Source organism: Anguilla anguilla, chromosome 4 (assembly GCF_013347855.1).
Source record: "Anguilla anguilla isolate fAngAng1 chromosome 4, fAngAng1.pri, whole genome shotgun sequence".
NCBI lineage: Eukaryota > Metazoa > Chordata > Actinopteri > Anguilliformes > Anguillidae > Anguilla > Anguilla anguilla.
In genome coordinates this window covers 20882023-20897332 of record NC_049204.1, presented here as the reverse complement: position 1 = coordinate 20897332, position 15310 = coordinate 20882023, and the positions used below count along the sequence as shown (strand labels likewise).

The 15310-nt window shown below is 46.9% G+C and overlaps 1 protein-coding gene across 1 annotated transcript in view; it reads right to left on the bottom strand.

The window, feature by feature from the left end:
• Positions 1 to 6283: 6283 nt before the first annotated feature.
• The window catches only part of LOC118226069 (TGF-beta receptor type-1-like), a 44109-nt gene continuing 35082 nt past the window's right edge, over positions 6284 to 15310 (bottom strand). Inside the window, exon 9 of the mRNA XM_035415322.1 lies at positions 6284 to 12141. Coding sequence (XP_035271213.1) covers positions 12016 to 12141 — 126 coding nt within the window. The 3' untranslated portion in view covers positions 6284 to 12015. The remainder of the gene's footprint in view (positions 12142 to 15310) is intronic.

The following is a 15310-nucleotide window of genomic DNA, read 5'->3' as shown; positions in this document are numbered from 1 at the left end:
CATTTATAAATACATGCTCTCTGATCCTTGTATAATAGAGCCGTGCTCCTGTTTTCAGTGTGGTGGAAAAAGGACGTAGAGAAAGCATAATGCAAAAGGAGCAGCTGTTTTATTTATGAGCTCTTTATGTCAGGGGCCCCCTATGTAAGATCTCTGGAACATTCTCTCTACAATCTGAAAATGAAACAGCAGTAGTCAAAACTGTCTCTCTTAAATGTACTAATTGGCTTATTAAACACAAATTCCTTAGCCTTCTTATACATATGCGCGTATGCACCAAGGATGCCAGAATCATTTCAGAATTTGGTATGTGCAGTACAAACAGAGAGAAAAATTTTTTTCACAAATATAGGCAAAGCAATGTAACGCCGCAATACGGAGCTCTCCAATTTTTGAAACTCCCAATGTTTTGCAGGCAACCTTTTGAGACTGGTCAGGACAGGACTCTTGATAAATTGTCAAACCAGGGGTGGTGGTGGTGGATGAGAATATCTCTCAACCCGCGGTGTGAGATGACACAATTTATTCAGGGATAGTTCAATTATCTCCAATTAACTGAGAGATGTGCTGACATAAAAAATGGGCTGGGAATACCATCCCACACTACTATCCTTTTCTGGCAGCCCTGATATGCTTAGGAACATGCGCATGCACACTCGCATACGCACACAAGGACGCACGTACGTACGTACATATATACAGTACCCCAACCCAGTCTGCTCCAATGTGCGTTCCATCATCACAATCTGAGCATGTCTGAATGAAGTTTTGTTCTGCTTTGAGGTTACTGTCATTATGAAGTCATTTGTTTGATTTACCATAGCAGTGAGCCCTTGAACACTAATCATTCCAGGCCTGTGCAGTAACCCATAAATATGTTTTTCTTTTCTTTCTTTTTTTAAGTGAAAATGCCCCACAGAGGACTAGAGAAAGATCAATGAACAGGAATGCATTTCAAGCAGATTAGCATGACAGGAACATTGGAGTCCACATCTGTCAGTGCATAAAACATCTTGGGCTTGCTTCCTATCATTTAAAAAAGACAGCCTTGAAATTCCCATGCAGCCTGCACAATATAAAACTGAGTAATATAAAGGCTTGCTTATGGCCCATAAGTCTCAAAACATTTCATTTAAAAGCGGGGGAGAACTGCCATGCGCTGCAAATTGCATTAACTCCATCTCACAGGAGTGCTGGGCAATTGCACTGTCTGATTTGTTAAACCCCTTGCCATTGCGCACACGACCATGTTCTCTGTAGCCATCTCTCCCCTCCCTGCCCCCCCCCCCCCCCCCCATCCCCACAGAAGAGGCAGAAATTTCAGAGGGACAAGCACTCGCTCATTCATTTCGCCACTGCCCGCTGCAGGACTCCCAGTGTTACTGGAGCCCCGAGACAGAGCAATGCAGCTCAAGAGAAAGGAGTCCTGATTTCACCTTTCTGTAGCTCGAACTATGATTTCCAAAACCCAGTGCGCAGTGCCCAAGCTGCAGAACCCATCCAATTAAGTGTGGTGATCTTTACAAGAGATGCTAAGACTCCATGGTAACGGATGTTTCAAGGCAATGCTGTACCTCATAAAGAAATGTAATGTGCTTTAGAAGCAGACACAAGCAGTACAAACGCTAAGGACTTTTTAAAGTTAATGATGAAATATAATGTATCAGGTGGTGAGTTCTGATCAGTTTTGTGTGAATTTTACGCATAAGGTTTGATATTGGTATCAGCTACAATAAATACAAAACTCTGTGCCCTCAAAGTTTCTGTGGTACTAAATACCGTAATTATTTAATAATTACACAATTTAAAAATGTGACTATTTGTGCCAATTTTTCTTCTTGACAATGTTCACCGTAAGTGAGTCACAAAGTATTGTTGTAAGTTCATAAATAGCTTTAAGATGCATGAATATTCCTTGTTAACAAAGTCAGCTTAAAATGAACAGAGCATGTTGTTTACAGTCAATAACTCTACAATATGTCTGAAGACATATTTTGTACCAAGCTCAACAAATAGACCACCATCCATTATGCAGTACACAAGAACAAAATAAAATCTATTTTTTAATTAGTAAAATGTCCCCAAAGATTAAACACGGGCATCTCTATCTCTTGTCTCTGTCGCTAATTAGTGGAAAATCAAAGACGGATGTTTGTGGAGATGAACAAGAGGGACCTATCTATTAGCATATGCACGTTTGGTTAGCCTAATTGTGCCTCTTGTTCTGTGAGTCGTGTTCAAAAGCTAGCAAATTCAAAAGGTTAGTTTTAAGAAAAAGCACATATAATGGGAGGTTACACTGATTAACAGAATCCTATAATTGTATATTTATTCAGAATCTGTATTACCAAGCAAGTCTCCTCATTACTTCTCAGTATGTGTATTTCTGCAAAGCATGTGATATTCCAAAGTACCCAAATGTACGTTGTAGTTATTCACAACTGAATATGTTATTTGACAAGCTTGGAGCAACACCTCAAGTTGACTCATGATTAAATAATAATTTAAAAGGAGCACAGAGACACAGCACTGATTCAGGCTTTTGTAAACATTAAAAAAATGTATACTACTTCTAAAGACTTAATGACACAAGTATTCATTCATGTTATCATGACTGTTCAATTTATAAATACAACAAAAACAGCCAGTGTGGGAAAAAGTGTTACATTTCCAAACACTAGCAAAAGAGTCATTGTGGAAAGAAGGCACCTCGTTAATTGTGGCCATTGTAATATTACCAATAATACACATTATACACATATAATTTTATCATTGAATAGAGTTCATTGCAAATTTAATATTCCTCTCCCTCTCTCCCTATTATAACCTTCTAGTGAAAAACAAAAGCATAAAACAGCAAAACATTGTTAAGGATGTCTCACAAAAAATAGGATGATTATCACCGTTTCTAATCTCAAATGCCAGTTGTCAGCCTTTCACTTTATAATGTAGAAAAATGAAAACTGGATGAAATGGAGAACCAGATGTTGTTTTAGAGGCAATTCTTTGTTTCTATGTGAAATATTCAAAAATGGACGAGACTAAAAGACACAACTTGACCACTGTTGAATACCTTGAAGCAGAATCCGCCGACTTGTAGGCAACAGCGCCCTCTCTTGGTGATTTCATCAGTGGAGGATTGAGCAGTCTCTGCTTGAACAGAAAATATAAGTGGGATGTAGCCAAACAGACCATTGCTAAGATTTCTCCACACCATCTACATTACTACCAGACATTTTGACCAGAACATGATATTTTCTGCAGTTCAGTGTGTTGCACCTTTCGATTACAGTGTAAAATTCCATAGTCCACAAACTTGAATTTTCTAGTATTGCATCAGAAAATGTAGGCTATAGCTTAATGGATTCCCAGCTCTGGTCTGCCCAGAGCCGGAGGGTCTGTGGTTTTTACTGCTACGCAGCACTTACCGATCAATTAAAGCAACGGAATACACTGTTTTCTCATTCCACCGGGTTTTCTAGGCCAGAACTGGTTAGTGGCTGTAGGTTGAAAACTGTTGGTCAGCATCGTCCCTGCTGAACATTCCTGTTTAAACCAGCCTGAACTGGTCACGCTGGTTTTAGCTGCGTTTTCAACACTTTTTAGCTGTGTTTGTCAACCAGCTGACTGGCCTAATGTGTCTGCTAGTTCACCAGTTTAATCACATTTGTCCCGGTAGAGACCAGCTCTGACATGCAACAGAGTAGCTATGACTAGCAAGAAGTAAAAACAGCTATTTTACACCATCTTAAACCATCTTAGAATTCCAGCTGGCCTTTTCTGCAGGGGTAACATAGAGGAGAAATGAATCTTTGCCATAAAAATTATTTTCAAAGTTTCATGAGTATAATATTTTAGCAATGTCCTAGTCCTAGGCTATTTGAAGAAATGTAAAATAAGAAATGGTAGCAATGTGTAGTTTATACATGCAATGTGTATAACCTTGTCGTTACAAGATAATGCACCACCAGGAAATGTTGCTTTCTCTTCCTGTAACCGATCATACTTGTAAAATAAGTCTACTGCTGTGAAATGGATGATTCTTCCAACAAAGTCAGCAGCGTTATTAATCCTCATGATACTACTGACCTCTCATTCGCTGTTGGGATCCTGGCCTGCTAAAGCCCTTCAACAGCAGGGATTAACACTGACGCGGCTTACAGTTTAATCATTGCACTATGTTCATTGTAATGAGGCGGATATATTGTTTATGATTCAACCATCGATTTCCTCATTTCGCTATTGACTTCCCCGGGTTTCCGACGCACCACGCAACACTTAAGGAGCCGGAGCTCTCTCGCATCTCCGGAGACCACACTAAAATAACAGGAGCACGCAGCCAGGAACTCCGTCACGGACAAAATGACCCACAATAAATTATGCATCTAAGAATGTTGATCTAGTTTTTTCCCCCTATAGAATTGTATTTGAACCATATCCCGTAGCCATGGCCAGTAGGTTAATACTAACCCAATTGTTAGGCCACTTACACTGATTGAAATTCCTTTTGCGGCCGTTGACCTCTTTTTTGGCAAATGAGGAGCAACATCCATCCATCTATTACTATCCAAACGCTTATCCTTGCTGTTTCACCAGGTTCCTCGTGACAGAGTAGTATCAAAATTTTTGTAATTTAGTTAAACCAACTTCAATGTGATTTTTGATGCAATTTTGATGCTGCTCAACTCAGTTATGTGGAACCTGTTGACATACCTGGGTTATGTAAGTCCAACATTTCATTATTTTGAGTGTGATAGGCTGCATCTCAAATGTAATTTACAGGGTTTAAATAAATCGACAGGGCTTGTTCAATCTGTGAAAATGGAAATGAAAGAAATGTCTGACAGAAAATGCAGTTTGCATCTGTAGTCAGTATTGGAAGAGGGATATGGCCAATTTCCTCTCTGCTCTAGTTAGGTGCCCTGCTGTATAATGCAACACCTGAAACGCCAGGCCCATAATTGGTACTGTCAAGAAATCAATCAAAGCAATTGATAGTGCGCAAGCTTAACGGCACATTGTGTTGCAATCGTCCCTAAAACGTCTCGCAATCAATTCCATTTCAAATGAAGAATTGGGTGGTGGCGGGTCAATGTGGAGATCAATATGCAAGTTTCATTTGAAAAATGTTAGTGGTTTCTGAAGTATGGTATTTGCACATATGAAAGTGTGTGGAAGACTGCTCAGCCCATTAGTTATTATGCATACACCCTCACCCACACACACATCTACGACTGATCATTACACTCACCGACCACTTTATTAGGCATACCATTCGAGCACCGGGTAGGATTCCCTGTTGCCATGTTCCACATTCTTGGAACCAGCTGGAGATTACATGCTTTGTGACATTATCCTGCTGAATACTGTGACCAAAGAGGGAAAAACATAGTCAAAAACCATGCTTAGGCATGATGAGGAATCGAAGGAATTAAGAAAACTTTCCCTACACCATTACCTCCAAAACCAGCTCTGCACTGTTGAAACAAGACATGATGGATCCAAAAAGTCATGTTGTTCATGCCAAATTCTGACCCCATATGCATATTTCAGCAGACATCCAGATTAGTCTGATCAGGCAATGTTTTTCCAATATTCAGTCATCCAATTTTGGTGATCACACACCCACTGTAGCCTCATCTTCCTGTTCTTAGCCGACAGGAAGGGTTCAACGTGCTGTGCGTTCAGAGGTGTCCTTCTGCACACCACTGTTGTGTAAAAATCCTGCTATCTGAGCATTTCTGGGCTTTCTGTTCTGAAAAAGTCTGCCCATTCTCCTCTGACCTCTCATTAACCAGGTGTTTTTGGCCACAGAACTGCTGCTCACTGGATGTTTTTTGCTTATCGCACCGTTCACTGTAAACTCTTAGGACTAGTGTGCAAAAATCCCAGGAGGGCAGCAGTTTCTGAGATGCTGGAACCACCACATCCGGGACCAACAAACAAACAAAAAACAACCTCTTCCCCATGTATGCATGCTTTATATATGAAGTTGCAGCCTCACTGTTTGGAGGAGCAGCCTATTTGCATTAATGAGCTGGTGTACCTAATAAAGTGGCTGCTGAGTGCATATTAAGCATCTAAGCATTCTTTTATAAGATCCACTGGCTCTTGCTTTGGCCATATTCTTCAGAGAATGATCATGGTTAAGTTTGGAAAACGATAAAATATGATGGAGAGTTTCAAATAAAATGCAAATTAAAAAAAGCTCCGATAAACAGTTACATTTTGTAGAACAGCACAAGGCAAAGAACATGAGGAAAGAACGGCAAAACACTGGAAATAAGGAAACTTGATTTTTTTTTAATTCACATATCTTTCTACTGCACTATGTTAGGACTTAACATAAGCGTCACCCACCGCTATTTTCCTATGTTGATCGTTAAACTTTTTGTACAGACTACAAAAAAAATCAATACATATGCTGAAGAAAGGAGTGGGCAGATGATTGTGTATTAGCTTAGAGGGTTTGTTGATCTCAGTGTCCACCCACTATGGCCACTTCAAAATATACAAGGTATTCTCAACACCGTTCTGGGGGGGGGGAGCAAACCGAAACAACTCTGAACATTCGTAAAGCATGAACACTTCTGGAAAAAAGCAGTTAAATACAGGAGCATGGTTAAAAAAGGAACACATTGTAATTACTGCCAACTCAGGCACGACACAAACACAATGTCAGTACCATTGACAAAATCATGTATTCTGCATTTTAGATTTCATAGAAACTAAACGTTAAACATGGAGAAAACAAGTCTGTTATATACACTGAGGTAAAACACATTGGTCTTAAGAGGAGGTATTTTTTTCTTTTTGAGTTTCTCCCAACTTATTTTTCATTTCATTTTTATTTTTAAATGTTCTAATTTATTTCTAAAGCAAAATCACAAGCAGTGCGTCATTCTAGGTGAAGGTCAAATAAAATAGTCAAACTCAGGCACTAAAAATGCAATAAAGCTTTCTGCTATCTGTACACAATGGTCTAACTACAGCAGCCAAATGAACTAGTGAAAAGCCCCTCAGTCGCTTTAAAGCAAATTGCACCCTTTTGAGACCTGAACCTTCCTTTCCCCCAGAAAATGTAAAAAAATAAAAATAAAAACCACACATTTGGCAGCACTGCATTTTTGAGGGTCCTCAAGTTTGGTCCTCATGGGCCACCATCCCTCATAGGCCTTCCTTCAGAACATGGACTGGGGAAACAGGCTTAATTTGAACAGATAATTAAACTGAGCAATTAAGCCTCGTATTGAAAGAAAGCCTAATGACCCAGTGGCCCTAAAATTTGCATAAATATAGGCAAGGGATGTTTTGAGTCGGGAGCGCTATCCAGTCATATTTGTAAAATTATTCAATTATGTAAATTGTGCTCTAGTTTGCCACATACCTCGGGAATGTTGGACCATTTCTATAAGTCAGTCAGGAGCACCATAAAGATGATTCGTTGCATATTTTGACAACAAACTAGGAAACCCTCACAGAAACTTCCCACCAATGCTCTCCACTGCAAACTCATGAACAGTCTCTTGTATCACTTAAAGCAAGCTCCATAAATTTACTTAGCCCTGCACTGGGGTATATTTCTCAACATTTCTGAATGAAAAGATGCATATTGTAAGAAGCCCCATTTGTATTATAGACCAGATCTTCCAAGGGTTTGAGTGGTGAAAAGCACTGCACATCTGGTCAGATATTTATTTTACACATCATTACGTACACGCGGTTCGGGTCACGACAGGGTAACGCCCACCCCGAGCGGCTCACACAAACAGATGGGCAGTCACTTTGAATCTGCCCGCCGGCCCATTCGCCCGCCCGCATCAGGGCAGCGCTGGACAGGAAACGGCGAGACGCTGCGTTTGACATTGAAAGGGCGCCGGTACCAGCTGGTGAGGGACTCCACGGGTTCATTGTGGGAGACGCCATTAAGACGAGTCCCGTTCTGTGGAAACCGGAGGAGACGAGACACGGTCGTTGTTGCTCAAAGCTGCTGTGGCCGTAGATAACCCCGGATGTCACAGAAAAATACCTGGATGCGTACTCTTTCAGCTCGGCTACTTTTGATTTGGACACTAAAGGCTGCCGGTGATTTTTTTTTAAAAAAAGGCTGAGGGTAATGCAATAAAATAAAAAAAGACAATGGTCAAGTCATGACTATGACAGCACTGCAAAAGTTATCAAATGTCAAGTCCCAGAGAACAAGGCTGAGCTTACTACATCATCCTCTTCCTCAGTTTTATCTGCATGAGTCATTCCTTCATTCCAAATGATTTTCCTTCGTTTTTTTTGTCGAACGTGTATTATAGCAGCAACCTCCAGTCACCTCTTACAGTGGGCGAGCTCTCACTTTGTACAGACATTTCACTGCTGACACAAAACCTCTGCGTCTCACATACATGATACATATTTTTCTTCTATACACAAATTTGAATGCACTACACTTTGGAGATTTACAATTTCAACATGTAACAAATCAATCACGTATTTTTGCAGGGGATATCAGCTCTTCTCTTAACTGGAAAACCTGTAATTCTGACAGATATTCTACCAATCATGTTTGAGGGAGGGGGTAATTGCTACCTCAGGGGATAAATTTTAACTGTTTGCATTTGAAGCTGGGTTCATTTTAAATGGCTCAGCTTTTCGAAAGTGGCCACTAAGTCAAAGAACTTCATAGCACATTTTTGCAAGCATTTAGAAAATGTAGACTCAATCACAGAGCTTGCCCAGAATGCATTTTGTCCCCTTTTTGTTCCTGTACACAGACAGACAAATTGGGAAACTGTAGCAGCACAGTGGCCATTACAATGCAGTCAGAAATTCAACATCAAAATCGTAATATTACATAGGACCATATTTACCACACATGTATGCATTAGTAAATGCTTCGCACAAGTGCACTTATTGCTAACTGGAATAAAAGCAACAATCACTTCCAATAATTAATTTGTTTAGTAGTGTCAGTCGTATATTTAACGGCTTTCCCGCCCTCAAAGCTATACATGCGTTATCGTTATGGTAAATACATATAATACGATATGCATTTCCCTAAACACAGCAGCGTGTGCTTGAAACCACAGGCATAGCTTGGGGGGCGAGGAAACAAGTCTCCCTTAGTTCATGAGGGGACAGCTTTAGTCATTTATGTACCTCGTCAGTTCAATTTTTCAGTTCCAGCAACAATTACAAAAAAATTTCCAATTTTTTTTCTGCTTGGAAAAAGTTTTTGGTGCACATTTTTAAAATTTTATAATTTGATTGGTGTTAAAATGGAATAGAAACAGAAGTATTCAGAATAGGTCAGAGAATGTTAATTTTTCTTGAAAAGAAAAAAAAAAGAAAAAGAAAAATCAGAGCAGGAGGTTCTAACATGAGAATGGGGGAGACTAACAAAGACCAAAGAAGAACACCGTGATGTTGGAGTAATGACTTTCCAGAAATTTACTTGGGGAGTAACTTAGTTGTGGTGCATGCAACACATCCAGCATAAATTGGCCAATAAGTATGCAGAGTTGCAGCTTCCTTCCCATGTGAAAAAAAGAATACATCAAGCATGCTTGATATAAACTTTAATTACACTTCAAACACTCTTAAGTATAAAATGGCATGCGTCAGGAATACTTCAGCATACTGTTTTTTCACGTGGGTTTGCAGAGCATACACAGATGTCATCCCTGTGAGTGTACTCCTGCTGACTTAATGCTGTATTACACATTACACTAGCATTAGCAGGCTTGCTATCCTTAAGTCTTGTACAGGTTTGTCCACTCATACACCCAGCCTTTGCATGGCTGAATGAATTTCTTCACTACCACGATGAAGCGTATACTGCAGTGGTGTATATCCAGCTCTAGGACAAGCTTGCGCCTCTGCCAACTCTATACTGAGTGCAAGAATGTTTTCTAATTTATTGAATTAATTCTCAACCAGCATATAAATTAAATTATCGTAATTGCCAAAAATGATGATGCCACTTAATAAAGGCTACTGCATTCTGGGACATTTAGAGCTTAAATGTGACATCCCTACCTAATTTATCTAGCTGGACGCACAGGCAGCTAGACTGACATCACAGTACAGAGAAGAGAATAGGACTAATGAATGAGTCACTTTAGTAACAAACAAGCACCAACAATCCAAATGTACATTTTCCTGGAAAGAACTCTGCAAATGAGACCTTCAGCAATGGTGAAAACAATAATCCACTGCTCAGACAAATAAAATAAAAGTTCCAGTCTGAATATTAATTTATCATGCATCTGTGTGGTAAAATGGTTCCTTAATTTGTTAGAAATATAAATGTTTACGTCTGGTGCTACATTTACTTTTTCCTTACATAGAATACGGTAGCTACTTCAATAGAATTTCATCTTTTTACAAAAACAAAAATACACAAACCTGAAGCCTTCCATTGGTCCCTTAAGGCTTACACACATTAAACATGAAGTAGTCCATATGTAACAGCGGTTTCTTTTTTTTGTTTTTTTAAAATGTACATTCTAGTAGAAAAAAGTTGCCACAAAACGTTGGAAAACATATGGCTTAGTAAATATCCACTTGCTATATCTCAATGAACATACCTCAACGCCTTAAATTAGACCTTTGTACAACGGATTAATATATGCACACAAAGAATAACGCAACAACAATAGAAATGCATGTTTTTAAGAGTAACGTCATAATGCTTTTGCCGTTTTGTTTCCCCAAAATGCCACTCGTGCGGAGGCCTTTTCCTGCAGTCACAGAAACCTCAGTCTGGCTGACCCCCTGGCGCAATCCGCATGTTTTATTTTATTTTTTTTTGGAGATGACTGCGTTCCGTTGTGAGTGACGGACGGGGGGGGTGGGCTCGGGGGGCGAGGTTACCCCCGACGTCGGCGCGAGGATGAGGATGAGCCGGAGTGGAAGAGCAGAGGCATGGCACCCGGTGGGTTGGCTTCGCGACGGTCCCCGACGCCCGCCCCGCGCGCTCCCTCCATGTGCATAAAGAGGCCCGCTGCCCGTGAGCGCCACCTGGAGGAAGCTTCTCCGAAAAAAAAACCCCCCCAAAAAAACGTGAGCACCTTCGGGGAGGGATTCTGGCACGCGGACCGGGCGGGAACGGGGACCGGTGAAGGGCAGTGGCACTTTCTGGCAACACCTGGCTTGGAAGGCATGGTTGAAGTACAGAGCAGTAAAATATATAAAATATATATTTATATTGCATATGTCACAGCATGTTTGCCAAGACTGAATGAGGTCGTGTCCAGTTCGTTTGCAAAAAAAACCATCATGAATAAGTAACGCTTCTCTGTGAAATGCACGTAGAACAGGAGCGGGGGGCGGGGCGCAATACATTCTCAAGAGATGATCCCATGACCAGCGATCATCACTCGAAGGCATAAAATGAATTAAAATGCACATCGCGTACCTGACACTACACACAAAATTAAAACTGTTCGTCCTGTTCTTGTGGAACACTGTTTTTCCAATGCAACAGGCCCTCCCGCCACAAGTCAGGTGACTTTCCTTGACTATACACTGTCACCAAAGCATTAAGACCAGTAATACATATATTTTTTGATGCGTTGTCCTTCCTAGTTTCTCAGAGCTGTTAAAAACCTGTGGTTAAGAGCGGGCGGGGCCTACAGCAGACTGTGGAAGTCCTGGGGGAGTGAAAGAGCTCTCACAGAATCACACACACCATCAGAGAGGGGGCGTGTGTGTGTGTGTGTGTGTGTGTGTGGGCGGGGGGAGGAGGCGGGAAGGGTGGTAGTGTGGAGGTTGTGCGTGAAGGACAGGGCGGAGTCCCCGCGTCCTGGCCGTCCTACGCAGCGGGGGCCGGCAGCCGCGGTCGCCGTGGCGAAGTGCAACACACCCTTTCGGAATCCGGCCGACCCGGGACGTCCAGACGAAAAAAACGAAACATTTACAAAAAAGAAAGCTTCAGTCTGCTTCAACGAGGAGGAGCGAGTGCGCCAAAAGAAGAGCGCGCCAGAGGGAGGGAAGGAGGGAGGGAGGGGGGGGAGTGGGGCGCTACATCTTGATGCCCTCCTGCTGGCTCAGCTGGGACAGGGTCTTCTTGATGCGCAGCGCGGTGAGCCGGGCCGCCCCGTTGGCGTACCAGCACTCCCTCATGATCTTGGCCATCACCCGCAGAGCCTGGGGACAGAGAGAGGCGGCCATGTCACAGCCGCTACGCGCTCACAGTTACACACGCTCAGGCATTCACTCTGCGTAGCACCGACTCCGTTCCTTTAACACTAACCGCCGGTTTGTTTGGCTAGCGTTACGCACGCCGCTTACAAATGGGCTCTCCCCCGCCTTGGTGGTGACATCGCAGCTTTGTATTCCTGACGGTAACGCCGGCGTTCTCACTTCCGAAAGCCGCTCTGGTTAGCGGCTCCTGCTACGCCAAAGCGACGGAACGCGAAAGCGTTTCGCTCGTCGCTAATTACCTTCGCGCTCGCTCGCAGTCTGCAGGTGGAACACGAACCCCTGCGTTCCACAACGTTCCACATGTTCGGCGCACGCAACAGAGCCTCACCACCCCACCTCACAGCCTCACCGCCCCGCTCTCACAGCCTCACCACCCCGCTCTCACAGCCTCACCACCCCGCTCTCACAGCCTCACCACCCCGCTCTCACAGCCTCACCACCCCGCTCTCACAGCCTCACCACCCCACCTCACCACCCCGCTCTCACAGCCTCACCACCCCGCTCTCACAGCCTCACCACCCCACCTCACCACCCCGCTCTCACAGCCTCACCACCCCGCTCACAGCCTCACCACCCCGCTCTCACAGCCTCACCACCCCACCTCACCGCCCCGCTCTCACAGCCTCACCACCCCACCTCACCGCCCCGCTCTCACAGCCTCACCACCCCGCTCTCACAGCCTCACCACCCCACCTCACCGCCCCGCTCTCAGAGCCTCACCGCCCCGCTCTCAGAGCCTCACCACCCCGCTCTCACAGCCTCACCACCCCGCTCTCACAGCCTCACCACCCCGCTCTCACAGCCTCACCACCCCACCTCACCGCCCCGCTCTCAGAGCCTCACCACCCCGCTCTCACAGCCTCACCACCCCGCTCTCACAGCCTCACCGCCCCGCTCTCACAGCCTCACCGCCCCGCTCTCAGAGCCTCACCACCCCGCTCTCAGAGCCTCACCACCCCACCTCACCGCCCCGCTCTCACAGCCTCACCACCCCGCTCTCACAGCCTCACCACCTCGCTCTCACAGCCTCACCACCCCGCTCTCAGAGCCTCACCACCCCGCTCTCACAGCCTCACCACCCCACCTCACCGCCCCGCTCTCACAGCCTCACCGCCCCGCTCTCACAGCCTCACCGCCCCGCTCTCACAGCCTCACCGCCCCGCTCTCACAGCCTCACCACCCCGCTCTCACAGCCTCACCACCCCGCTCTCACAGCCTCACCACCCCACCTCACCGCCCCGCTCTCACAGCCTCACCGCCCCGCTCTCACAGCCTCACCGCCCCGCTCTCACAGCCTCACCGCCCCGCTCTCACAGCCTCACCACCCCACTCTCACAGCCTCACCACCCCGCTCTCAGAGCCTCACCACCCCACTCTCACAGCCTCACCACCCCGCTCTCAGAGCCTCACCACCCCGCTCTCACAGCCTCACCACCCCGCTCTCACAGCCTCACCACCCCGCTCTCAGAGCCTCACCACCCCGCTCTCACAGCCTCACCACCCCGCTCTCACAGCCTCACCACCCCGCTCTCACAGCCTCACCACCCCACCTCACCGCCCCGCTCTCACAGCCTCACCACCCCGCTCTCAGAGCCTCACCACCCCGCTCTCACAGCCTCACCACCCCACCTCACCGCCCCGCTCTCACAGCCTCACCACCCCGCTCTCACAGCCTCACCACCCCGCTCTCACAGCCTCACCACCCCGCTCTCACAGCCTCACCACCCCACCTCACCGCCCCGCTCTCACAGCCTCACCGCCCCGCTCTCACAGCCTCACCACCCCGCTCTCACAGCCTCACCACCCCGCTCTCACAGCCTCACCACCCCACCTCACCGCCCCGCTCTCACAGCCTCACCACCCCGCTCTCACAGCCTCACCACCCCGCTCTCACAGCCTCACCACCCCACCTCACCGCCCCGCTCTCACAGCCTCACCACCCCACCTCACCGCCCCGCTCTCACAGCCTCACCACCCCGCTCTCACAGCCTCACCACCCCGCTCTCACAGCCTCACCACCCCGCTCTCACAGCCTCACCACCCCGCTCTCACAGCCTCACCACCCCGCTCACAGCCTCACCACCCCGCTCTCACAGCCTCACCACCCCGCTCTCAGAGCCTCACCACCCCGCTCTCAGAGCCTCACCACCCCGCTCTCAGAGCCTCACCACCCCGCTCTCAGAGCCTCACCACCCTGCTCTCAGAGCCTCACCGCCCCGCTCTCACAGCCTCACCGCCCCGCTCTCACAGCCTCACCGCCCCGCTCTCACAGCCTCACCGCCCCGCTCTCACAGCCTCACCGCCCCGCTCTCACAGCCTCACCGCCCCGCTCTCACAGCCTCACCGCCCCGCTCTCACAGCCTCACCGCCCCGCTCTCACAGCCTCACCACCCCGCTCTCACAGCCTCACCACCCCGCTCTCACAGCCTCACCACCCCGCTCTCAGAGCCTCACCACCCCGCTCTCACAGCCTCACCACCCCGCTCTCACAGCCTCACCACCCCGCTCTCACAGCCTCACCACCCCGCTCTCAGCGCCTCACCACCCCGCTCTCACAGCCTCACCTCCCCGCTCTCACAGCCTCACCACCCCGCTCTCACAGCCTCACCACCCCGCTCTCAGAGCCTCACCACCCCGCTCTCACAGCCTCACCACCCCGCTCTCAGAGCCTCACCACCCCGCTCTCACAGCCTCACCACCCCACCTCACCACCCCGCTCTCACAGCCTCACCACCCCGCTCTCAGAGCCTCATCACCCCGCTCTCACAGCCTCACCACCCCGCTCTCACAGCCTCACCACCCCGCTCTCAGAGCCTCACCACCCCGCTCTCACAGCCTCACCACCCCACCTCACCGCCCCGCTCTCACAGCCTCACCACCCCACCTCACCGCCCCGCTCTCACAGCCTCACCACCCCGCTCTCACAGCCTCACCACCCCGCTCTCACAGCCTCACCACCCCACCTCACCGCCCCGCTCTCACAGCCTCACCGCCCCGCTCTCACAGCCTCACCACCTCGCTCTCAGAGCCTCACCACCCCATTCTCACAGCCTCACCACCCCGCTCTCACAGCCTCACCACCCCGCTCTCACAGCCTCACCACCCCGCTCAC